Source organism: Pelobates fuscus, chromosome 12, assembly GCF_036172605.1.
Source record: "Pelobates fuscus isolate aPelFus1 chromosome 12, aPelFus1.pri, whole genome shotgun sequence".
Classification (NCBI taxonomy): Eukaryota; Metazoa; Chordata; class Amphibia; order Anura; family Pelobatidae; genus Pelobates; species Pelobates fuscus.
This window is the reverse complement of record NC_086328.1, coordinates 91,237,499-91,263,445: the sequence shown is the minus strand read 5'-3', so window position 1 is coordinate 91,263,445 and position 25,947 is coordinate 91,237,499. Positions and strand designations below refer to the sequence as shown.

At 39.3% G+C, this 25,947-nt stretch overlaps 1 protein-coding gene across 2 annotated transcripts in view; it reads right to left on the bottom strand.

Annotated features, from left to right (window-relative positions):
* CDC42BPG (CDC42 binding protein kinase gamma) overlaps positions 1-25,947 on the bottom strand; it is a 115,397-nt gene that overhangs the window by 24,614 nt on the left and 64,836 nt on the right. For both annotated transcript variants that reach the window (XM_063438262.1, XM_063438263.1), the window contains exons 9-22: positions 25,289-25,368; positions 17,069-17,154; positions 16,858-16,962; positions 14,434-14,531; positions 7,888-8,130; positions 5,996-6,106; positions 5,615-5,883; positions 5,062-5,167; positions 4,447-4,553; positions 3,979-4,093; positions 3,309-3,457; positions 2,892-2,980; positions 2,711-2,760; positions 2,150-2,224 (exon numbers count right to left, since the gene is read on the bottom strand). In XM_063438262.1, the coding sequence (XP_063294332.1) occupies positions 2,150-2,224; positions 2,711-2,760; positions 2,892-2,980; positions 3,309-3,457; positions 3,979-4,093; positions 4,447-4,553; positions 5,062-5,167; positions 5,615-5,883; positions 5,996-6,106; positions 7,888-8,130; positions 14,434-14,531; positions 16,858-16,962; positions 17,069-17,154; positions 25,289-25,368 (1,683 nt within the window). The remainder of the gene's footprint in view (positions 1-2,149; positions 2,225-2,710; positions 2,761-2,891; positions 2,981-3,308; positions 3,458-3,978; positions 4,094-4,446; positions 4,554-5,061; positions 5,168-5,614; positions 5,884-5,995; positions 6,107-7,887; positions 8,131-14,433; positions 14,532-16,857; positions 16,963-17,068; positions 17,155-25,288; positions 25,369-25,947) is intronic.

Here is a 25,947-nt window from a genome sequence, read left to right as displayed (position 1 = left end):
TGACACTCTCAGCACCACTGACACTCTCAGCACCACTGACACTCTCAGCACCACTGACACTCTCAGCACCACTGACACTCTCAGCACCACTGACACTCTCAGCACCACTGACACTCTCAGCACCACTGACACTCTCAGCACCACTGACACTCTCAGCACCACTGACACTCTCAGCACCACTGACACTCTCAGCACCCTCACTCACACACACTGCACCCCTGACACTCACAGCACACACACACACTGCACCCCTGACACTCACTGCACCTCTAACACACAGCACACACACACACTGCACCCCATAACACTCACAAAACACACACACACACTCTACACCCCTAACACTCACAGCACACACACACACACACTGCACCCCTAACATTCACAGCACACACACACACACACACACACTGCACCCCTAACACTCACAGCACCCTCACTCACACTGCACCCCTAACACTCACAGCACCCTCACGCACACACACTGCACCACTGACACTCACAGCACCCTCACTCACACACACTGCACCCCTGAAACTCACAGCACACATACACTGCACCCCTAACAATTACAGCACCCTCACACACTGCATCCCTGACACTCACAGCACACACACACACACAGTACCCCTAACACTCACAGCACCCTCACACACACACACTGCACCCCTGACATGCAGAGCACACATACACTGCACCCCTGACACTCACAGCACCCTCACTAGCACACACATACACACACACACACACTGTACCCCTAACACTCACAGCACCCTCACACACACACACTGCACCCCTGATACACACAGCTTCCTCACACGCACATAGCACCCTCACGCAAACACAGCACCCTTACCCACATAGCACCCTCATGCAAACACAGCACCCATCACTCACACACACTGCACCCCTCACACACACACACATAGCACCCTCACACATACTGCACAATATGCTTTCTTAGCATTTTTGTCTCCTGGTATCCCAACTATGGAGACACCAGAGACAAATTTCAAGCAAACACAGTGCAAGCATGTTATTGAATTTGCTTGCGCAGTGCAGAACAAATACAGGAATACAGGGTCTTTTTCTCATGCCAGAGCTCTTCAGCAGAGCTCTGCGCATGGTCTACCCTGGAAGAGCATTGAACCAACATGCTCACTTTGTGTTGGGGCGTGCTTGTCATTGGTGATGACAAAACACACCCTATCTGGCCCGCCCCCTTTTTAGTGGGCCGCTGTAATTAAAAAATGCCCGGGCCGAATTTTCTTCCCAGTCCGGCCCTGACCACAGACTGTCCAGGAGATGCTTTAGTCCAGGTGTGGGAGGAGATCCCTCAGGAGACCATCCACCACCTCATCAGGAGCATGCACAGGCGTTGTAGGGAGGTCATACAGGCACGTGGAGGCCGCACACACTACTGAGCCTCATTTTGACTTGTTTTAAAGGACATTACATCAAAGTTGGATCAGCTTGTAGTGTGTTTTTCCACTTTCATTTTGAGTGTGACTCCAAATCCAGACCTCCATGAGTTGAAAAATTTGATTTCCATTTTTTAATTTGTGTGATTTTGTTGTCAGCACATTCAACTATGTAAAGAAAGTATTTCAGAAGAATATTTCATTCATTCAGATCTAGGATGTGTTATTTTTTTTTTGTTATCTTTTTGAGCAGTGTACAAGGATATAATTTTTTAATGGTAGGGAAATAGCTTCTTGATCCAGGGATACAACTGACTGCCACTCTGGGTTCAAGAGGGAGTTTTTTTTTGCCTACTTTTGGGTCAACAGCAACAAACAGATATGAGAAGACTGAGCCTGATGGACACAGGTCTCTTTTTAGCCTATGCAACTATGTTACAAATGCTTTGTAATTATACAAATTGTACAGTATGTTACTGAATGTTGAATGAAATGTATATGATGGCTTAGTGCTCAAGTTGTATTGGTTAAACGAAGGTAGGCAGCTCCAACACCCAATCCGGAGTCTCTCCTTTTTTTCTGGATGCATACAAGTTACTGAATATTGTCAGAATAACTGTACACAGTGGGATGTTACTTGAGCATTGTGTTTATTATCAAAGTATACTCTGCTGTATCACTTACAACAATAGCATGTCTACACAAACATTTACATTGGAAACACTTACATCTGTTTTGTCTGCACGTCTCATGATCACATTGCTCAAGCTCTGGTCAGAGTTTTCTGAGCTAAACAAATCTTTCTAAAAAAGGAAAGTCACAAAACAGAATATTTGATTTCATATGTTTCTTTGTCACAATCTCACAGCTTCTTAATATATCACAAGGCTTAATCGGTAGTTATTTCTTTGTGGTCTTCTCTATAAATTAAAAAAGTATGCTGCCCTCTCACCCCCTTTCGAATAAGACATTCAAATACTTCCTAAAAGGCCATCCCATTTTCCCAGTGATTTTTTTTATTTATTTATAATCTCTCCCCGAACCCATGTCAACCCATTTATTTTTTTCCCTGTGAATTTTTATGTGGCATTTAATTTTTTTATTTTCTCCAACTCCCTATTGTATTACCTATACAATTACCATAACGTGCAGTGTATCCATGTTTATTGCTTCCCCCCCAATCTTTTATTTTTATCAGCAATTCCCATGTTTAGATAACATTTCAACCTCCAACAACCAAAAATAATTGCCACCCAACCTTATTCATCTTTGAGACTTGACTTACGTACCTCAGATCGGAAGGTTAGGAAGGGGATTAGTGACCTCTGAGGCTTTACTTCTGAAAACAGAATGATAAACCATTTTAAATTAAAGCATTAAACCATCATCATGCAGTAGGAGATATAGTAGGACAAATGTCAATATTGTATATGAGAACATTTGAAGACAAGAGGAGGAATTGTGGTTTACCTGTAGTCATTTTTGACTTTGCCTCCTCACGGACTTTCTCCAACTCGGCTCGTACTTTCCGGTTATCCTCTTCAGCATCCTGCAACTTTCTGTTTGTATCAGAATATTGAGAGAGAGAGAGAGAGAGAGAGAGAGAGAGAGAATGTGAGTGAGCGAGTGACTGAAAGAGAGAACGGGGCAAAAGAGAAACATATTGCAAAATGAACTGCCACTTGTATTCTGATCCAGTTTAACATAATTCACGGATACAGAATTTCTTAATGAACTAATTGTTGTGTATTTTGTGCCTATATGATTAGAGGAAATCAAAAAGTTACCCAGACCACTTCATCTCAATGAAGAGGCCTGGGTGCAGTGGCCCTGTTTCTACTGTTTTTGGGACAATCATACATTAGGAAGTTATGTTGTCATACACACCGTTCTGTGTCAACACTGTCAGATTTGAGCCGATTTAGCTCTTCTTGAATGCTCTGTTTGGCACGTATCTCTGCCTCCAAAGCAGACTGCAGTTCCAATCTGGCTGATGCCTCGAGCTTCTGCAGCCTGCGGGCCTTCCACTGGCTGTCCTGAAAGAAGATGAAGTACACATACGAACTAAAAATTATTTGTGACATGCCCAATACTAAATAGTGTTATACTAGGAAATGGCCATTAAAAGGAGCACAACAACACACCCCATTGCTGTTCCTAACACAAACACACAAAAAGTCAAGTGTTTTGCTTTCAATAGTTAACCAATATGGATTTTCCTTCTAGTTCAAATTAGTTGAAAATCCTGTAAAAGAGTGGTTCACAACTCAGTCCTCAAGGAAAAAAATAAAACTCTCCAGGATTCAGTATCTATACACAACTTGGACTGGTGTTGTGCCTTGTGGACTAGGTTGGAAACCACTGTTGTACAGTAGTCAAGTCATGAGTATGCACATCACTCTAGAAAAGACCACCAAACTCTCTTGAACATGTTTTCTAATGCAGAGACTACAAAACAAAAACAAAATAAATAAAATAGTACATGCATCTAAACTTAGATCTCAGACTAAAAGAATAAAAAAATAAAAGTATATATGTTGTTTATTAGATGGCTTACCCCAGACTTGCTGGAAGGTGTTTGGCTCCCAGAAGACTTCAAAGATTCCAGCTCTTCTGTCATCTTAACAGACAAAGCCTGGAGATAAATTCGAGACTGTTTCTCATCATTCACCCTACAAATAGAAAGAGGAACTGATTAACAGAGTCCAGGACCTGCATGCTTTACACTGAGTAAACAGATTTTCCTTATACAACCTTGAATTTCCTTCAACATAAACACCAACTAGTATATTGTTTTTATATGTACAAAAATTATATGAGATGTTCTATAAACTCCAGTCAATTTAGAGTGGTTAGTGTGATCCAAGAGTAAAGAAACACAAAAATAGCATGCCCACACATCTATTTTATCTGCAGAAGTACTTTACTTAAAGCAGAAATGGTCCCTTTCTTTAGGACATGACAGCATTAGACATTGATGTAAAAATAAAAATAAAATAAAAAACCCTTAAACTGAAATGTTCACCATTGTAGGATATCTGTTATTTGAGCCTCCCAATTAGCCAGAGACTCCCTCTTCTCCTCCAGCAACTGAACATCTTCCATGGCTGTCTTGTCTGATTCTGAATGCATCTGAAAGAGTCAAGGAGAGTTATGGGTTTGAAGTAAAACAAGCAAAGAACAAGTAACATTTAGTGCATATATCACACAACTCTTATTTCCATTCACCCGTATGCAAAATGTAAACTACCAAAAAGCCATTCATTTTCTGCAGATTGCAGAAGTGTGTGTTTTAGATCTGTAGTTCTATTTGTTAGGTTGTGCTTTGTATTTTAAACAATTAACACATGATCAGTGACTTTGAAGCATCAAATAAAAATTAATGTACCAATAAACACCATTACTTTGAAAAACTTCACACAAAAAAATAAATAAAAAAAACACACACACCAATATGGTCACTGAATGGACACAGAGCCTCTTATTGCTAAATTACAAATAATGGCATGATTTTAAATGCACTGCAATTTGATACTCTACTTGTCACAACTTTATTTATTCTATAGACACTATATTTCATGCTGAAGGTGACACAAGCAGAACAGTCATCATTACCAAGTGCCAAACCGACATATCTCACCTTCTCCAGAACTGCCTTCAATTTCTTGATCTCCTCTTTGAGCAGATATTTCTCTCTTTCACTAGTCTTTCGCATGTTCTCAAGTTCCTCCTCCTGCGCTCGAGCACTACATCAGAAAAAGAAAGCAAAAAAAAAAGAAAGAATGAAAATTAATAGAGCTACAGAAAAGAGAAACCAGGAAAAGCCCAGGGTGTGACCAAAATGCCATATATAATTATTAGCCCCAGGTCGATACCAACTCTCACTCTCCGGCTGCAAACCTTATGTAATGGTGTGATAAGATGATCACTGGCAAAGAAAATTCATGTATCAGTGTCTAGAATCTTGTAACAGGGTAAAAAAAAAAAAAAAAAAAGGAAAAAAATAAAATAAAAACATTTACGAACCGCACGGACCCAGAACAGACTCTTCTAACACACAGTCCCCTCATAAGGGTCACAACCACATCTTTATAATCCCCTACATATACAGTAGATGCAACAATAGCATTGATTAAAAATAAAAAGTCAATGAGTTACGAAAACGAGTCATAAATTTAAGTATGTAAGTCTACCTGTCATTTCTAGTCCTCCCGAGGCTGTCCTGCATTCCTTCCATCTCATGTCTTAGAGATATAAGCTTAGTCTCTTTCTCACCGAGCTCCCTACGAAGTAATTTTGTCTCACTGGCATGCTCTGCCTCTCGACGTGCCAAATCGTCTCTCAACTGTGAAAGTTCTGCTTCCAATTGCTGGATCCGTCTTTCAAATCCTAACCTCAACTCGTTCATCTCAGAAGTGTGAATCGAACCTCTAACAACAGGCGAGGCTAGAACCTGCTGTGTCTAAAAGGTGAGAGGTTGGAAAGGTCACATTACGTTGGATATAAACCTAATATCAAGACAAACACACTGGTATATCACTACAAGAGCAGTAGGGTAGCACAAATAATTTTACCTTTAGTATATCCAGATCTTCTGCAGCCTGGGAAGCCAAGACCTCACTCCTTTCTCTCAACTTTTTCTGTCTCTCCAGCTCTATGATCAGATCCTCCACTTGGGATTCAGCCTTAAAAGAAGGTAGAACAAAATAGATTATATAATTTCCAGAGACCGCTATACATTGGCACTTCTACTGAAGAACCTATTCATGACATGTATGTGCTTTACATTTAGATCTACATATTTACAAACTTATGGAAGCCACACAAAGACTGCCAGAGTTTTAAATGAGCAAAAATGATAACCAAAACCACTTCATGGCAATCCAGTAAATTAAAATAAATTAATTGTGTTTACAGAGGGAACATAGGGTAATTCATAAATTCAATGCAAATATGATTCTCGTACCACACTACTTTGTGTTTACAGATCTAGCACAACATATCTGACCTGTGGCATTCATCCAATTGTCCAAAACCGATCTTTTACCTGAGTTTAAAAAAATTAACGTTTACCGATTCTGTAATGATTGCCCTACAGCTGACAGTAGCTAAACCTGACAACAAATATGTTTTTTCAACATGCTCTACGATGTCCAGTCACCCTAGTTCCAAAACATCTGCAGTATCAAGCTTAACTACCAATAGCGTGACTTACACAAACCCAACTGGCATTCAATCTTCAGAGTCCTCAAATAGGATACAACGTTTGAAAGCAACTTTCTTAAGAGAGGTATTAGTACACTCTGCTTTGAAATCATGAGGCTTTTCACCAACGATTTTGATTTATCTTCAAGTACACGCACAAGCACATGTTGCAATGCCATGTATTTAATGTAACCGTGTCAAAAATCCCAAAATAAGAGAATGGTGTGCAGCAATGTTCTTTCCCATAGAAATCCTGACAATTAAATGGGGGAGTCCCACCTTGTCCCCTTAGTAGCCATGCAGAGCACTATACTACCATTTCTTAATATCATCAGGCTACTTTGAATAAAAAAAAAAACCCCAAAAAAAACATTAAAATAAACCCCACACACAAAAGAAAATACCAATATCCTCTTGCCCTCTCCACTAAATGTAAAGATCTGGGAATTCAGTCCCTGAAGTCCCACCCAAAAAATGCTGGTGTGTTTACTCAGTTTAGGAATTAAGGAGAAAGAAAAATACCGCCATAGGTCAAACTGCATTTGTTCTTTTAAGTCACAAATAATGAAATGTCAATGCATTGATTGAATAAAAGACAACACAATAACAGTTTGTTTTCACTGAAGTCTCTTGCACAAAATGAACTGAAAAATTTGTGTGAAGATAGAGTTAAGGACTTTAGAGTTAAGACTTTACTAAAATGATGAAATCAAGTGATTTCAAAGTAAATGTTAAAGTTAAGGTCAAAAGTAGCCAAACTGGAAACATAGCTCACAGAGATATTTTTTCCAGTGCAGTTACTTATCACCTTAAATGACTAATTCTCACTTTGGCATGACTGGACTGACAGGGCTAATAACTAAACTCTTTCAATCATTGGTGCGAATGACAATAATTAAGTCACAAAACCTCCTTCAATCAGGTTGCTATAAGAAAATGCCCTACATTACTAAAATCATTTAGTACAGAGTAAAGTAGTAATGTTCTCTCTACATCTCACACACTGGTGACTAATCTGTAAAAATAAATGTAAAGACAGGCTATATGGACCCCAAGAATAAGGAAAGGGGGAAAAGAGCCATAGGAAAGAAAAAGTGAGGGGAGAAGGAAGCTTGGAGATTAGAGGAGGGAGAAGAAAAAAGGGACAGGAGAGTGAAGAGTGAGGAGGCGTGATTGAGTGCTTTTTATGACAGATACTGTATAGAGAAAGAAGTTTCGTAAATTCTAAAAATACAGGTACTTTTTTTTTTTTTTTTTTTACCTCCCGTCGGCTGGCTTCTGCTTTATGTAGGTCTCTCCGCAACATTCTCACTCTCTCTGCTGATGCCTCTACTTCCTCTTCTTTGTCTTTTAACCTACGAGTTAAACGTCCAGTCTGTGCACTCAGCCCCTCACATTTTTCCTCCACGCCATGTAGCTCATCTTTTGCCTTTCTCTGCTTTTCCACTGCTACCCTGAGCTCCTCACTTTGCTGCTTCAGCCTTTCTCGCAAATCAGATAACTCCTGTTGAGTAAATAGGTAAAAATTAGACATTTGTGAGAAGCTGAACTTCATACCGCTCTAAAAACTTTTTTTCTTTTTAATATAAGATGCAAAAAATCTGAAAATTCCATAGAATCCAATTATGCATTCACAAACACATACTAGACAAACAAACGTACCAGTTACTAGAGCACTCACGGGTTGTAAGGTTTGTAATCTTACTTTATTAAAAGGGACACTACAGGCACCAAGACCACTTCAGCTCATTGAAGTGGTCTGGGTGCAGTGTCCTGGTCAGTTTAACCCTGCAATGGTTAATTATTGAAGATAAAGTGATTCTTGGACACAAAGTCCAGGATACACTAATGAGATATAGGACTGAGTAACCCGTTTTTTTTAAATATATACATTTATTAATCATAAACAAGAACAAAAAAACAACAAAAATAAACAAACACACTCCAATAGGTAAAGAGGAGATATAGGAAGCTCAGGGAGCTAAGGGGGGAGCCTGTACAGAGAGTAATAGGAGGTATATATAGTACATAGCAGTATGAGTGCCCAAAAAATAAAAAGAGAGAGAGAGACTAAATGTGCCTCTCAAAAAAACGGGCAGTAGCTATTACAAAGTCTGATAAAGATACTCTCCACCAGCCCCAGTATGGCTACACATAAGGATTCTAACTAGAGCAGCTAATACTCTATGCTACATAGTAATACACGCTGGCTGGTACTGTCAGATTTATCCTAAGTGAAAAAAAGCCATCACAGTGACACACCTAGATGCTTTAAGTTTGCTGGGGTTGAAAAGGTCAATTTGGGGAAAAGAGGAGGTGATATGGATCTGATCCTAAAAAGAAGAAAATGTTTTTGGATTCAGAAATTAGACACCCTATTCCCAAATGGCCTTAATGAAGGTTTTACCTTCACCCCTTTTATTGCATCATAACAGTCCTTCTTATGTATATATATATTAGTTTGTTATCAAGTACATTTATTGTATATATTATAATTAAAATTGTCATAATCATGAACTACAGAGAGAATAATAGCAGCATGAATTATATATGCAATATGCAGCCATTGAGCCAATCAGCTGTTAACTTGAGCCATATCAAAAGCATCATATCGCTTTAAATCTAAATAAAATTCTTTGTGACACAACTTTAAAATAGGAACTTTTTTGTACACTGTTGCTGGAATTATAATGCTATTTTTCTATCAAGGTGCAGTATATCACCTTGGCCCCACAATATCCTCCCCCTCTTTTGATTGGAGCAAGTCTATATGACTGACGGAAGGGTGGGACCAATTGGATATACAGACGTGAAAATGTAACGCCGCCCATACTCTCCTCCGATTGGCTCACCAATGCCGCTGAACATATTTAACACGAGCTCGAGTGTATTCTCTCGTTGATAGCCTTTGAGAAAGGCACTTGTTTTAGCGCCAAAACGCGTTAGGCGAATTATGATTTTATTATCACAGCACTTTTTATTTTGACACTGGTTGGGGTGTGTATTTAGGGTAAGAGGAATTGAAGCCTGTTTGGAGCGTAGTTTACGGAGAGTGTTAGCCTGCTTTTATTAGATGGCTCTTATACACTTAGGATAAATCTGACAGTACTAGCCAGCGTGTGTTACTATGTAGCATAGAGTATTAACTGCTCTAGTTATAATCCTTAAGTGTAGCCATACTGGGGCTGGAGGGTATCTTTATCAGACTTTGTAATAGCTACTGCCCGTTTTTTTGAGAGGCACATTTAGTCTCTCTTTTTTTATTTTTTGGGCACTCATACTGCTATGTACTATAGATACCTCCTATTACTCTCTGTACAGGCTCCCCCCTTAGCTCCCTGAGCAGGGATAGGCAACCTTCAGCTCTCCAGATGTTGTGGACTACATCCCCCATAATGCTCTTACACACATAATGCTGGCAAAGCATCATGGGAGGTGTAGTCCAAAACATCTGCAGAGCCGAAGGTTGCCTATCCCTGTCCCTGAGCTTCCTATATCTCCTCTTTACCTATTGGAGTGTGTTTATTTTTGTTTATTATTTTTTTGTTCTTGTTTATGATTAAAGGACCACTCTAGGCACCCAGACCACTTCAGCTTAATGAAGTGGTCTGGGTGCCAGGTCCAGCTAGGGTTAACCCATTTTTTTTTTTTATAAACATAGCAGTTTCAGAGAAACTGCTATGTTTATAAATGGGTTAAGCCTTCCCCCAAATCCTCTAGTAGCTGTCTCATTGACAGCCGCTAGAGGCGTTTGCGTGATTCTCACTGTGAAAATCACAGTGAGAGCAAGCTAGCGTCCATAGGAAAGCATCGGAGGCAGAGAGCTCCCCGCCCAGCGCTGGAAAAAGGTAAGTTTTACCCCTTTTCCCCTTTCCAGAGCCGGGCGGGAGGGGGACCCTGAGGGTGGGGGCACCCTCAGGGCACTTTAGTGCCAGGAAAACGAGTATGTTTTCCTGGCACTATAGTGGTCCTTTAATACATTTATATATTTCAAAATAACAGGTTACTCAGTCCTATATCTCATTAGGGTATCCTGGACTTTGTGTCCAAGGATCACTTTATCTTCTTTCTGTAGCACATTATAAGGGTTACCCCCTTTTGAGGTATGGTCTGGACACACTGTAAAGTCCCTGTCTAAGGGATACTTTCTTTTTCTCTTCTTTTTTAGTTAATGGTTAATTATTGCAGTTGTTGAGAAACTGCAATATTCCATTGCAGGGTCAACTCCACCTCTAGTGGCTGTCTACCAGACACTTAAGTCACATTAGGTCGCCGAGAGATAGTGACGCTGGGTTTAGGCAAGTGTTATTAACCCTTTGTAAGCTGCGGGGGGGGGGGGGGGGGGGGAAGAGACGCGTGAGCAAAGGGAGTCACTACAGGCTAGGAATACAATTTTGTATTTTGCATTAATTAATTGGCATAAGTGGATATATATATGTAACAACTATTGACCTAATATGGTTATGGTTGAAGTTAATGATAAACATAATTTTTGGGTTATAGTTAACCGCACTTATACCTATTAGGATGTTTATATGGATGATTGTCAGGCTAGTACAGTTCTATGCAATACTAGGGTTATGTTCATGATTCTTTAGCAGGTGTCATAGTAATTAGATTTGACCACCTTATTAAATATTGAGGAAGCATTTGAAAGGATTGTTTAAATTTCTTCAAGCTTAGTAAATAAGGGTTATTAACTATTGTATGTAGAAGACTCAGTGTTGTGAGTTTAAAAGTTAAAGTGCAAAGGAGTAATTCCAAGCACAGTGAGATAGGACTGTTAGAGTCCATTATAAATTATGCATTAGTTTCATCCCTATAGAAGCAAGTTTTTTTTTCCTATAATAAATGACACTGCAACAGGGGTTAGATGATCTATGTTACTAATTAGCCTGTTCTAGCTTGTTAAATCAAAGTCTTGGTTTTAAATTATATGTTCTTCTATTCACTTCTCTTTAAATCACCTTTTTATTCACGCTATTGGGTTATTGTGTATTAGTTTCTCACTTCCGCTTTTGATCCACAGCGGATTCCATGGCGATGTGTACAAACGTTGCCGCGGCAACTACATGTTTGCTACATCATCACGCATGGACCGCGGGTCTGCGTGAGGGCACTCAGTGGGGCGCGCAGTTCAGCGGTGAACGCCGGAGATTATACACTGCACCTGGGGTAAGTCACTTAATTATAATGCATTTCGCTATATATTTGAGGTAATTTGATGTTATTTTTGTATCACTTGATCCTGAGGAATGTCCCTGTGCGGACCGAAACGTCAATTTTTTCTACTTGTTTGATGGAATATATATATATATACACACACACACATATATAATGGGTCGAAACGTCAGCTATTTTTGATGCTATACCTATTGGAATAAACTACCCCTTTTTTCCCATTCACTAAGTCCTTGGAGTGCATCTCTTTATTCTTGTTTATATATTTTCAACGTGGGATTGCACCCAGGCTATATTGAACTATATATACACGAAAGGGTGAGTGCCAAGAAACTTTTTGTGTGAGTGTATATATATATATATATATATATATATATATATATATATATATATATATATATATATATATATATATATATATATATAACCAGGCTGGAGGTGGGGGCGCATAGTGTACCCATCCGTTCCTACTCCTTTCCTGCCATGCTGTATGGATCGTACACAGCCCATGGTAAGATGAACTTGCATGGCGGGAATAAAGTCCTCATAAGAAAATCTACGTCAGATCAATCGGACTGGTTGGCTTGTAAATCAGAGTGCTCCGACTGGCAAGTTTCATTTTTCGTTTTCATTTGCCTCCAGGCTGCTACTACTTTCAGCAAGAAAATAGCATATAAAAAAAAAAAAAAAAAAACACACTCTTATCAACTATTTAGGTGTTGAATTGAGTCAATTTGTCTGGCATTATATGTCCTATGCAGGGAATTGAATCATCAAAACCCAATATTTTCAATATCAATATAGGCTTCAGTTTCAAAATTTCAACAGATATTTGTTAGCTCCCTATAAGCTGCATAGAAAACGTTATTGGCTCTAATTAACTCGAGGCCTTCTTCTGATGAGAAACATACATGTATTCAATGTCAAATGTATTGCACTCACTCCACTCTTAATCAAATACCTCACATTTCTGTACCAGCATAAAGAGCAATACTATTATGTAAATTTAGGTAAAAGTATTATATGTCAATTAGTAAATAAAACAGATGATAAATCAAGCTGGTGGTGGGGGAAAAAAAAAAAAGCAGTAAACGGATGTATCTGGAGCCTTTCAATAAACTAAGTTTTATACAGAGAACTTTAATGTAAAATGTATGTACATTTGGGGTATAAGTCAGTGACCTAGTAACTGCAAACTACCAGAGGTTTTAGAACTCTAAACAAGCATGGAACTCCGATAGCTTGTACTGTGCATATTATAGGTACATCATTACAGGTTATCCCGATACAACTAATACATTACACCAGTGCTGTATTTACAGTAAATCTAACATGGCATTTGTCTTGGGTGGCACTTTCAGGGTGGTGGCAAACAAAATGACATGCCACAAGCGCCCTGGCAGATGCCTTTTTAGCCTCTTTCATAGTGGGCCCAAGAGCTGGCTGGTTGGCCACCTTAGGGCCCCCAGAGGCGTGCAGCTGCTCATATTGTGGGTAAGCAGCGGGGAAGCATTGTCCTCTGAGCCCTTCCTGCTCAGCTCCCTCGCGCGCCCAGTGTTGATGCCAGAGCCGAAATATGACAGGCTCCCGGCATCACTAAGTGGTGCCCAAGGGAGCTGAGCAGGAAGATTACATCTCCCTCGCTGCCTCCATTGATTGATTGATCACCCACCCAGCAGCACATGAGCTAGACCAAAAGGTATTTAAATAAAAATATTTTTAAAAAAAAACTATTTGTGAGCGAAAGAATAGATGTGTCAGCGAGGGAGCGTGTGCGCCCGTGTCAGCGAGGGAGCGTGTGCGCCCGTGTCAGCGAGGGAGCGTGTGCGCCCGTGTCAGCGAGGGAGCGTGTGCGCCCGTGTCAGCGAGGGAGCGTGTGCGCCCGTGTCAGCGAGGGAGCGTGTGCGCCCGTGTCAGCGAGGGAGCGTGTGCGCCCGTGTCAGCGAGGGAGCGTGTGCGCCCGTGTCAGCGAGGGAGCGTGTGCGCCCGTGTCAGCGAGGGAGCGTGTGCGCCCGTGTCAGCGAGGGAGCGTGTGCGCCCGTGTCAGCGAGGGAGCGTGTGCGCCCGTGTCAGCGAGGGAGCGTGTGCGCCCGTGTCAGCGAGGGAGCGTGTGCGCCCGTGTCAGCGAGGGAGCGTGTGCGCCCGTGTCAGCGAGGGAGCGTGTGCGCCCGTGTCAGCGAGGGAGCGTGTGCGCCCGTGTCAGCGAGGGAGCGTGTGCGCCCGTGTCAGCGAGGGAGCGTGTGCGCCCGTGTCAGCGAGGGAGCGTGTGCGCCCGTGTCAGCGAGGGAGCGTGTGCGCCCGTGTCAGCGAGGGAGCGTGTGCGCCCGTGTCAGCGAGGGAGCGTGTGCGCCTGTGTAGGTCAGTGTATGTATATGTACATGTATCAGAGTGTGTGCCTGTCTCTGAGTGGGTGTGTAAGGGCGTGTCTGACAGTCAAAGTGTGTGTCGATCTTAAACAGAGAGAGAGGTGTGGCAAATTTAGATTAGGGCGTTCCAGAGTTTCGTCATGCCTAGGGCAGCACAAATCCAAAATACATTTTGCATTACACACAGGTTACTACCAAGATATTAGGTATTTATTGGCCATATAATGTAAGTACGGTACAACATAAGTATGCTTTCATACCTTCGTGCATGCATCTCTTTCTTGTTTAAGTGAGCCGATCTGTTTCTCCAGGGATTGGATCTGAGCACCGGATGCAGATTCCTGATCTGTCTCTCTCTCTTTGAGGACAAACAGAGAAAAACTAATTTAATATCTACATATAGTATTTGGCACTCAAAAATTATGTGTCTTAATTATTACATCATGGGGGTTACCCTGTACTGTGCAGACACATTATACATGGCAACATATCTAATTAACCCAAAATCATATTCAAGGTTTAGTAAAAACAAGTAAAAGCCATAATGAGATCAATTAGATCAGCTCAGTAAAAACAGATTCATATCCAGACTGTTTTCCAAAACGTAAAATGTAGGATACATTGTATGTATCAGATATTGGGAATAATTTAAACATTACCTATTTATATTCATATAGAACTCATGGTTGTATTAATTGGTTGTTTTTTCAGTTGATGCCATTACAGGGATTATGAATAATTGACACAACCACGAACGGTATAGAGATATTAAAATAAAAATACAGAGATCTATCTATATTGTAAAATACAGACCTTTTTATAATAACTGCTTATTTGCAGGTGAACTGTTCTGACATCAGATGAGCAAACAGAATTACCAAATTAAACAGAAACTATAAAATATTAATACACACAAAAAAAAAACCTTTGCTGATTTTTAAGAGACTTCATCAGTATTTTTTTTTTTTTTTTTGCTTGGGTCAATTGGCTTAGTGGATATTCCCTGTGCTTTAACCAAGAACTAAAGGGAACACAGAATTGGCTGATATGCTGTACATGTGGATACTGCCCAATCTGAGCAAGTTTAATGGGGAGTAAGTATACCTTTTTTTGCCCCTTCATAATTACATTTTTGTTTTTCATATGTACTGTCCTTCGCAAGTTTGCCACATACAGAGATATTTGTATTTATGAAAACAATATAAGCATGGTTCGTTAAGATTATTTGAGTGTTAAAGAAATATTGCAATAAATTCTTTAACATCGCTATTTGGGATGTAGTAAGAGTAATAGACTAAGTAACATAAAATACTAATGGATGAATGGTCAAACAAATCGAGCTTTGTATGACTATTCGGTTTATTCCCTAACAAGTAAATTGAAGTAAAGTGAAAACTGAATTGCAACATTCAGGCTAACAATCACTTTTTGTATCACACAGCTAGGTTACAATGCTGCCGTCCATCCCATGTGTTCCCTATTAAGGGTTAATAAGTATATAGGGGTGTATATAAAAAACACCCCTTTCTGTCTCAGATATTATTGCCAGAAGCACAAGGAAGCAAGAAGAAGGGTCAGAGTGGGACCCGTCTAGGGGGTGTCTGCCTTGACGTTGGCAGGCGGGCATTCCCTCCAGTGGCCATTGGAGTAACTAAATAACCTCAATTTGCTTAAATATACATAGGGATTAAGGAGAGAGTGCAGGTAACTTTTTTTCTTTGCTTTTTTCCCTTTGGTTTTAACTATAACTATTGCCAAGTTGTTGTTTTTTTCTAAAATCGACTATTTAATCTAAATTTCTTCTTTGTGGGCGTTCAATTCTATAATAATTCGGAGTTTCATTAACAGACCCTTCTAGTTAGAAAAATATAAATTTATTAATAAAATATTTGACCAGGAAGGATACACTGAGATTTCTCTCGTTTTCAAGTATGTCCTAGGTCCACAAAACATTGCATTGATACAATAGGGTACAATAAAATACAAAAACAATATTAATGCACAATATGTACAAAATTTAACATAGAACAGGTAGGAAATATATAATCAACCATGACAGGTGCATTCTATTTTGAGATATGTGGAGAGGGATCTCCTAAAGGACTTGAGGCTTGGGGAAGATTTTAAAGTGTGCGGGAGGTCGTTCCATAACTGTGGTGCTATGTAGGAGAAGGAGGATCGAGCTCCTTTCTGTTTGCATTGAGGTAGACTAACGTGCTGGTACTGCATTGGAGATTATAGGAGGTGGGAACAGCTGGGGAGAGCATTTTGCTTAAGTAGGTTGGGAGCTTCTCAGAAAAGCTCTTAAACACAAGGCTGGAAAGATGAAGGGTGCGTCTGGATTCCAGCAACAGCCAGTTTAGTTCTTTTAGCATGTCACAATGGTTGGCCTGTAATTACATTGTAGCGCAAATCGGCAGAACGAGTTATACAATGTATTGAGTTTATTAATGTGGGATTGCGGTGCAGGTGCATACACTACATCCCCATAATCAATGATTGGCATCAGCATCCGGTGCTTATAAAAAAAAAAAAAAAAAAAAAAAAGAATAAGTCAACTGTATTAAGAACAAAATGCAACAAATGTGACTTAAGCAGATCACTTCCTGAGCTAAATATTTCCATTCTGTATGAATATTAACAATATGAACAACTAGATACCGCATGCCAATTACAGTACTAACCTGCCAGTTTCTTCTGCAAAACTTCCATTTCAGTCTTCAGGCTCCGAATCTCAAAGTCTTTTGTTGGGGTTTCAGAGTTTGAAAGCAAAGATTTCTGCAGGGAAACTTTGAGACCAATAAAAAGTGAACTAATTTAGTATACAGAAATATAGCAACATACAACACATTTTACATCCATATACGTTTTTACCCAAATCACACGGGAGACTACCTTGTAGCTGCTCTTTGGCTTGTCCAAGCTTGTGTTCCATCCCGTTATTGACAAAACTGAGCAGAGAACCTCTATCAGACAGCGAACTAGAGACAGATTATAAAACAAAATCATGTTCAATGGAAAGACTGCAAAGATTGTTAACAAACAGGCTTATTTACTAAAGTGCAAATTACTGGGAATTAAAATTAAGTCAAAGTGATTTTTTATGATAAAATGGAACGTAAAAGTTCTGCAGATTAGCTATGCTTTAAGTTGGGCTATTTTAGCCTAAATGTGGAAAATTTAGTCTAAGTTACGCTTTACATTCTGGGACAGTCACACTTCATGAATTTAGCCAGGAAATGTCAGATTTTATACCAAAATAAAGCTGTTAAAACTGGGTGAGTTGGAGACAGTTTTCAACTTAATTCAAAATGTCTTTATCAATTAAATGACTGGGTCAGCAACTAACAAAACCTATCCAGCTTGCAATGATCATAACTGCATTATAAAAGGAGTCAAAAAGGCAGGTATAATCACAACAAGTGACATATGTATCATTAAAGCACCCAGACCACTTCAGCTCATTGAAATGGTCGAGTGCACTGTCCCAAGTCCCTTAACCCAACAAACGTAATTATAGTTGTTTTTAATAAACTGCAATAATTACATTTGTGGGTTAACTCCTCCTCTAGTGGCGGTCTATCAAATAGCCACTAGAGAAACTTCAGGGTATTTAGGCGACTTTTGGTCACCTAACTGATGCTGGACGTCCTCATGCTATGCACGAGGACATCAAGATTCATGTAAAACCACATAGAAAAGCATTATACAAATGCTTTCCATTGTTGGGGGGATGGGGGAGGGGGAGGGGGGGGGAAGGAGGACTAATGCAAGCCTGGACCAGCACTGAGGAAAATCGGAGCTGGAAAAAGGAAAGTGACAGAAAGGGGGGGGCGGGAGGGCGGCGCTATAGTTTCCATTTAACTTGATGTTTTCCAAATTGACACTGATGTGTGGTTGTTTCTTTAAGCTTGTCCAAATAGGACTTTTTGGTGTAGTCTATGTGTGCATTTATTGTGTAAACAATTTGTAGGTTATTCTGTAGTCACAATGCTTATTTTTCTGTAACATGTTACAGAATCTGTAACATGTTACAGAATCTGTAACATGGTTTGGTTATTCCAATATTTAAAAATATTTGAAAACCTAATGAATATAATGGTCTATAAAATGCACAGATAATATTAATGTTAACTATACACATTTAAAGCGGTCAATTTGAAGACTGACAATTTTTATATGATACTCACAGTGGACAATACAATATTAATGTTTTATTTTTATTTTTTTCCCTCTCTATATACCGAGCTTTCTTAGATGACTTATTATAACTATCCTTTAGAGGTAACAGGGCATCACAATAGATCATAAGATATGATCATGTTGGAAGGCCCAATGAGGTGGGGAAGATCATTGGAGATCCTTCCAGACTTCCTTACAGGGTTGTTTTCTATATATGTTTTTGTCTTTTGCGTGATTGTTTTTTTAATATGTGAATTACAACCCACATGAGCTAATCTGGATAACAACTGGGTTGGGATCCCCTATTGGAGCATTAAATAGAAGGTGCTCAAGGGCAATAAGCCCCACAAGCCTGCATTGCAGGAATAGAAAAATTTTCTGGCTGTTATCGGGTGGAAACATATCTTAAATCTGTTAACCCATAATGCTAAACATTGTATCGATTAATGCTCAAGGGCTAAACTCCCCACAAAAAAGGAGAATTTTAGCTAAACGTATAAAAAAAAAAAAAGAAAAAAGAAAATGCACATAGTGTATGTATTCAGGAGACCCATTGGCAAAAAGCGGATGAAAAAAAAATTAAGTTTAAAGATTTTCCTCTCTCCATTCTTTCATCCTTGAAATAGAAAATGAAAAGAAGTGAAGCCATATTCTCATCTAGGATGAATGTACACATTAAACATCAATGGACGGACAAAACGGCTAGATGGATTATAACGATTTGCCAGATAGAGGAGAAGATATATAGAATAGTTAATATCATAACTTCTCTTAAATTCTAAATATATATATATATATATATATATAAAATTCTTTAAATTAGATACATTTAAACAAGGCTTAGTTATGGTGCTGCAAGACTTTAATTGTGTACTTGACTGTTAAATTGATAAAAGGTTAGAGAAAGACAAAAAACTCTCAAAGAACGTTTTTAATTAAACAAGTACATTTAGTAATATTCTTCATAGCATAACTATATGATTGTTGGAGGATTTATCATCCCTCCGACATCAACTTCACTGCCTTAGTAAAACCCATTGTTCGTATTCCAGATTTGACATAATTCTGATTAACCGCAATTTGCTGGAGTAAAATCTTCTAATAATTTTTTTGATTCCCTGGTCAGACCATAATATGGTAAAATTACAACTGAAGACCCAATTCCCAGACACCGCCCAGAGTGGAAATTAGACAATAAATTATTTTAATCTAAAGATAACAGATCACATCGCAAAGGCAATTGATCTTTATTGGTCGAATAATAACGATGCTGAACTCTCCCCTACAATGAAGTGGTGCGCTTTTAAAAGCATCATTAGAGGCCACATTTTTAGCCTAGGAGCGCATGTTAAGTTAAATAAATCAAAATCTTTATCAGATTTATATATCGAATTGGATGATCATATTATTATTATGATATTTATATAGCGCCATCAAATTCCGTAGCACTTTACAAAAATAAATATGTAATAAATTGAATATGTCTTCTCCCTCCAGAGTTCTTTCTAACCAAATAAAATCTCTTGAAAACAAAATTAATGAAATTTCTAATATCTAAAGTAAATGGAAATATGGAGCTCATGAAAACCACATTTTATTACAGGGGGAATAAAGCAGTCAAATTACTTACTAATAAAGTTAAAGCATTCCAAAATAATAAACAAAATAAGACAAGATCAAGAGCTTCTGCTAGATCCATGGAAAATAGGAAGCGCATTTAAAAGTTATATAATATACCAGTAAGGTCCACCCAAGATTCCATAATAAAATATTTATCTGATAAAGATCTTCCTTGTTTAAACATACATCAGCTACACCAATTTAATGAAAGTATCACTCCTCAGGAAGTTGCAGAGGTTATTAACTCAATGAAAAGAAAAAAGGCCCTCGGGCCGGATGGCTTTGTTGATTTGTTTTATAAAATCTATAAAAATCTACTGCTTCAAAGATTGGCTGACTGCTTAAATGTACTTATGCTTTCAGGTGAGATGCCAAAAGAGATGCCAGAAGCCAATATTGTCCCTATACTTAAATATAATAAAAACGCATAAGAAATATCTAGTTACAGTCCAATAGCTCTGTTGAATACAGACATGAAATCTACGCTTTGGTCTTTTTTAAAAGAATAAAAAATGTAATCTCCACTTTACTAGCAGAGGATCAAGTGGGCTTTGTTCCGGGGAGAACTTCTTCTAATCACATTAGAAAAATAATGAACACACATGAAAATTCATGCTAGTAAAACTTCATTCCTCACTATGGCTCTCGACGGGGAGAAAGCCTTTGATAGAGACAGCTGGGACTTTATGAAAGCAACACTAGAGATCTTTGGCTTCACAGGACAGATTCTTTCAGCCGTTATGGCCCTATATTCTTCCCATTGAGTAAAATAATGCAGGGGTGGAGTCCGGTCTGACTAGTTTGATATCTCAATCGGTACCAGCCAAGGTTGTCCACTCTCTCCACTCCTTTATATTTCAGCAGCTGAACCATTAGCCCATGAAATTTGTTGAATTCTAAAATAAAGGGCTTTAAGATAAACAATAAAGAACTTAAGATCAGCCAGTATGCAGATGGTACCCTACTATCCATCTCTTCAGTACCAGCAGTAATGAAAATAAAACAATATAGTTGTGTTACCTATGTATCTACAAGAAAAAGATTATTTTTCTGAATGAACACTATGCGTTTAAATGGGAAAAGAGGGGGTTTAAATATCTGGGTATAAATATTGTATTCAACCCCTCAAATTTAATGAAGGCTAATTAGCAAGGGAAATTTGGAATGGTCATGGTGGGCAGAGTCAACTCTATAAAAGCTTATATTTTTCTAAGATGGTCTATTTACAAAGGATGATCCAGATGCCTATACCGTTATTCTGGCTGAATCATATAAACAAAAGCTTTAGAAATTATACATGGCTCAACAAGAAACCCAGAATATCTAAAACAAACAAGGTGCAAATAGGCATTCCAAACATTTTTCTATACCTCCAAGCTGCTCTTCTAATGCATTCAATCACTACAATCAAACAGGACAAAACCACCCAAAGTCTGTATAAAATATAATCTAATTATATTGAACCATTTAATGTCATCATCAACCTGTTCTGGCCAACAAGACACAATGTATACAAAAAAAAAAAAACAAGACAGGACAGACTGATAACATAATATTAAAACCTCTAATTACTTTTTGAAATCATTTAAAAAAAAAAACAAGTAAATCTAAGAGGAAAAATTCTCCCTCTGCTACCACTAACGCATTTATCTAATTGGATTGATAATTTGAATTTAAGGGAGTGGAGACGACGGGGCATTAAAACAATATCCGATTTGTTTAAGACTTTAAAAAGAATGTCCTTCTCAGATATGCAAAATGAATGTGGGCTTTCTGCAGCACAGAATTTTACCTTTATTAGAATACATTTTTTAAAATTAATTCCAACTACTGTTTGAATTGTCTGAATTGTCCTGTCTCTGTCATTAAAATAAATGAGATAATTAAAAATGATAAACACAAAGTTTTTTATCCAAATGTGTAGGCATTATTAGATTAATAAAAAAAGTCCTGTTTTTCCCATCGCGAAGGGTCATTGGGAAAAGGACTTGCTTTTTAGGATTGACACAAAAGAGTGGTATGCAGCCCTACAATCTGTATATTCTTTGTCTCACTGCTTTAACATAATGGAGGAACACTTTAAACTGATTAATAGGTGGTACCAAACCCCGGCTAAATTGGCTAACTTCTCTCCCCCTGATACTCAGAAGTGTTGGAGGTGTAGCTCAGAGGGGGCGGATGAGATGCACCCGTGGTGGTACTGTACACCGATTAAGAAAGCTTGGGATGAAATTTTACCAGAGATGAATAAACTACTGGGTACTACTTTTGCATGGGCTCCTGAACCTATTTGGTTACATCTGAAACTACTCCAATTTCCAAGAGAAAAGAAATGGCTTTTGATTCATGCTTTGATGGCATTTAAACAATCAATAGCCAGAAATTGGAAAAAGACAACAACAGACACTTGGTCACAAATTAAAGAGGCCATAACATTTCAATGGAACCTGGGCACATGGTTACCACGGGATCTCACGCAACTTTATCAATTGAATTTCCCCCCCCTCCTCGCGAGCATCCAAAAAGATCTCCTCCGCTGGTCACTGCAATAACTAACCTGGTTTGGCCGCATTCAAGCGATAAAGATGAATGTCCTCCCCAGATTGCTGTACCTATTCGCGACACTACCCGTCGCGATCCCACACTCATTTTTTCCGCAACCTGACACGAGATATCCGTAGCTTTGTATGGAACCGCAACCTGACACGAGATATCCGTAGCTTTGTATGGACCTGCAACTCGTCCCGCATAAGCAGAGCCACACTGGAACGACCGAAGGCGGCGGGGGGAGTGGGGCTGCCCTCCGTGCAGCAATACTACCAGGCCGCACATCTACAAAGGATGGTGAACTGGCACGCACGCCCAAGCACTAAAAGGTGGGTGTCCATGGAGGTCCAGCAGGCGCAGGGCACAGTTCCATCCAGACTTTGGCTTGGCTCGCTCACCTACACGGAACCCAAAACCCGCTCATCGACGCCACCCTCAGGGTCTGGTGCAAACTGCACTTTACACACCGACTCAACACTTCACCTAATCCGCTCACTTCGATCACGTATAACCCAAACCTAGCGGGGGACCTCCCCCCCCGTGGCCCTTCGGAACTTTCACCAGACGGACTGGATTTACTTGCACCAATGGACTGTTGATAGGGCCCTCAAACCGCTACCCGACTTCACAACGACGGACCCCACTTGACATATTCCACTACCACCAGGTGAAAACTTACTACATGAACCTTCAAGGTAAAGACCACATACACAGACAATTGACTGACTTCGAACGACTATGCACGGACAGAAAACACTTAGATCACGCGGTATCCTACCTCTACACAAGTCAACAGTCGCTGGGTAATGAACGCCCACTGGGGTTCACGGAAAAATGGGAACAAGAGACGGGTACGCACTTGACTAGCCAGGAGTGGGATAAAATCTCTCATAACTCACAAATGGTCCATTAGCTCCAAATACCAAGAGATGCGCTATAAACTACTCACGCAATGGTATAGGACCCCAGATGCACGACACAGCTTCTGGAGAATGCTGGAGATGTAACTCTGACCTGGGCACCAACCTCCGCATAGTTCCATACTGGCGCTTGATACACACTAAGATCAAGGAAATCACGGACTCAGACCTCCCATTGCAACCACTGCCGATGCTCCTTCACCACACATCCACACCCACACAACAATACAAAAAATCCCTCACAATACACCTGCTCTCCGCTGCAAAAAGCCTCATCCCAAAGACCTGGAAAAGCCAGACAGTACTACCAACAGTGGGTGGATAAGGTGGAGTAAATCCACAATATGGAAAGGTTAACCGCCTCCCAGCAGGAGCGCTCGGACAAATGTGCCCTTCTATGGTACCCCTGGACGTCTTACACCGTACGGGGACGGGCTTGACCCCCCACACCTATCTTTTCAAGAGACCTCTTGTTGACACTTATAGTACACATGGCACTCATGGGCCACCCCCCAAGCCTCCGATTAATACCCACTCTTGTAGATGCATATAGAGGTGACGGCACATGGGTCACATGTAAAGCACTGTTTACAACTCCGACCTGTTGCTCGGTTTAACATTCTGCTATTGTATTTGTCTCCAATTGTAACTTGATGTCTGATAATTCACTCCCCCCCCCCCCCCCCCCTTACCTCTCTTTTTTGTATCCTGCCTCGATTTGAAAAATGCAACAAATAAAGAATGTCAAAAAAAAAATTCAATGGAAAATGGAAAGAGGCATTTCTTCTATATTTTGTATCAATCCTCTTAGATATAAAATTTGGGATAAGTGGATTTAGAGCATGGATTCTCCATCTACACCGAGAATTTTTATTATTATTATTATTTTATTTTTATTTGTGTGAAAACGAAAATTACATTTTGAAAGCTACATCCCTGAATCCTGAAACTGAACACCTCCCAGGATCACAGTATTTCATTGTTATAAATTGTATGTTGACTATCAGGTAGAAAATATAGAGAACGCAATTTATTGTTTCTCTTCATTTGCCAAGTTTGCCCTGGCACAAGTTATGTAATTTTCAGTGGGTTTATTCAGTAGATCAATTCCAGAAAAGTGACCGTGTCTCTAGTAGGATTGCAATCATGTAATGTAACATTTCATATACCTGAAGAACTCCAGCTATCTGAAGTGCTTTAGATATTAATTGTGTGTCCCTATAGGTCTACATCGTAAAAGTTCCAATTCCAAGAGAGAGCAGCGCTTTTAGAAATAACCCTAGTCAACACTTTTTGGCAATCAATGAGACAGCCGGGAGGGTGTCCTGACTCACTTGCTTTGATCTATAGCTTAAAACCGAAGTCTATACAATTGCACAGAAGCATTGGGTTTAAGTTCTTCTCTATTAGAAATATTTTATTGTCAGATTGCACGGATTGCTGTGCATGTACCAAATATTTTTCTTTTTTGTTTTGTTTAATAAAAACAGGGGGAGGTGGGGGTAAATATATTCTAAAAAAAATTACATATAGTGCATAACAAAACATATGCACTTTTCACATTGGATAGTTTCTTTAATCTTGATTGTGAAATGCTCACAAAAATCAATAATGGAAGAAGTGTTGTCGGTAAGAATTAGAATGATTATATTATGATAATTTATTAATGGCTCATCAGTAGCTGTTGACATGCTGATAATTATCAAAATTGTACTTTACTGCAAAGATTGACAATAATAACAAACATACATTTTATAAAATTAAGTTAACATTATCTTTGAATATGATTCCAATGGTTGTCTAGAGATTTGGAAGCAGGATTTTAAACTTGGCAATAAAAACATACCAATCAGATGTAAATGTAAATCCTACAAATGGCAAAAAGTGTGCTGCAAATCCATTGAGACTATTGGGTGGTAATGTTCCCTGGGGAAAAGAAAAAAAAAATGACACGTTAGGAATCAGAGAACCAGTTTTGAGGTAGTCATCGAAGAAATCCCATTTTGATTCAGATACCGAGTTTTCCATGTAAACCTATAAAATACTCTTAATGTAATAAGTGTAGCGCACTAGCTAGTTCATACCTCTCAGGTCAGTTTATGCAACATTGATTTTACACTAGTAAAATGAGCACAGTAAACCAAGCAATGATTTTGACTACAACGAGCATACTTCCAACATGTAAGAAATTAATTTAAAATAAAATTCTAAAATGAACCTAAACAAGTGACAATATGATAGAGTTGATGACATAGTATGAGAAGAGGTTACGCAGTAACATTGGAGAGGACAACACCGGAAAAGCTTAAACACTGAAGAATTAAACTAAATACATTGAGTGACAGAATGTGGCAATATGCCTAACTAAATATCAATGGTGTAGAACGGGGGTAGGCAACCTATGGCACATGTGCCATGCACGGCACTCAATGCTTGCTCTGGCCTATCAGGAGTCCCAGTGAAACTTCAGATATCTGCTAATATGAAAAGGTGGTGAAGGACAAT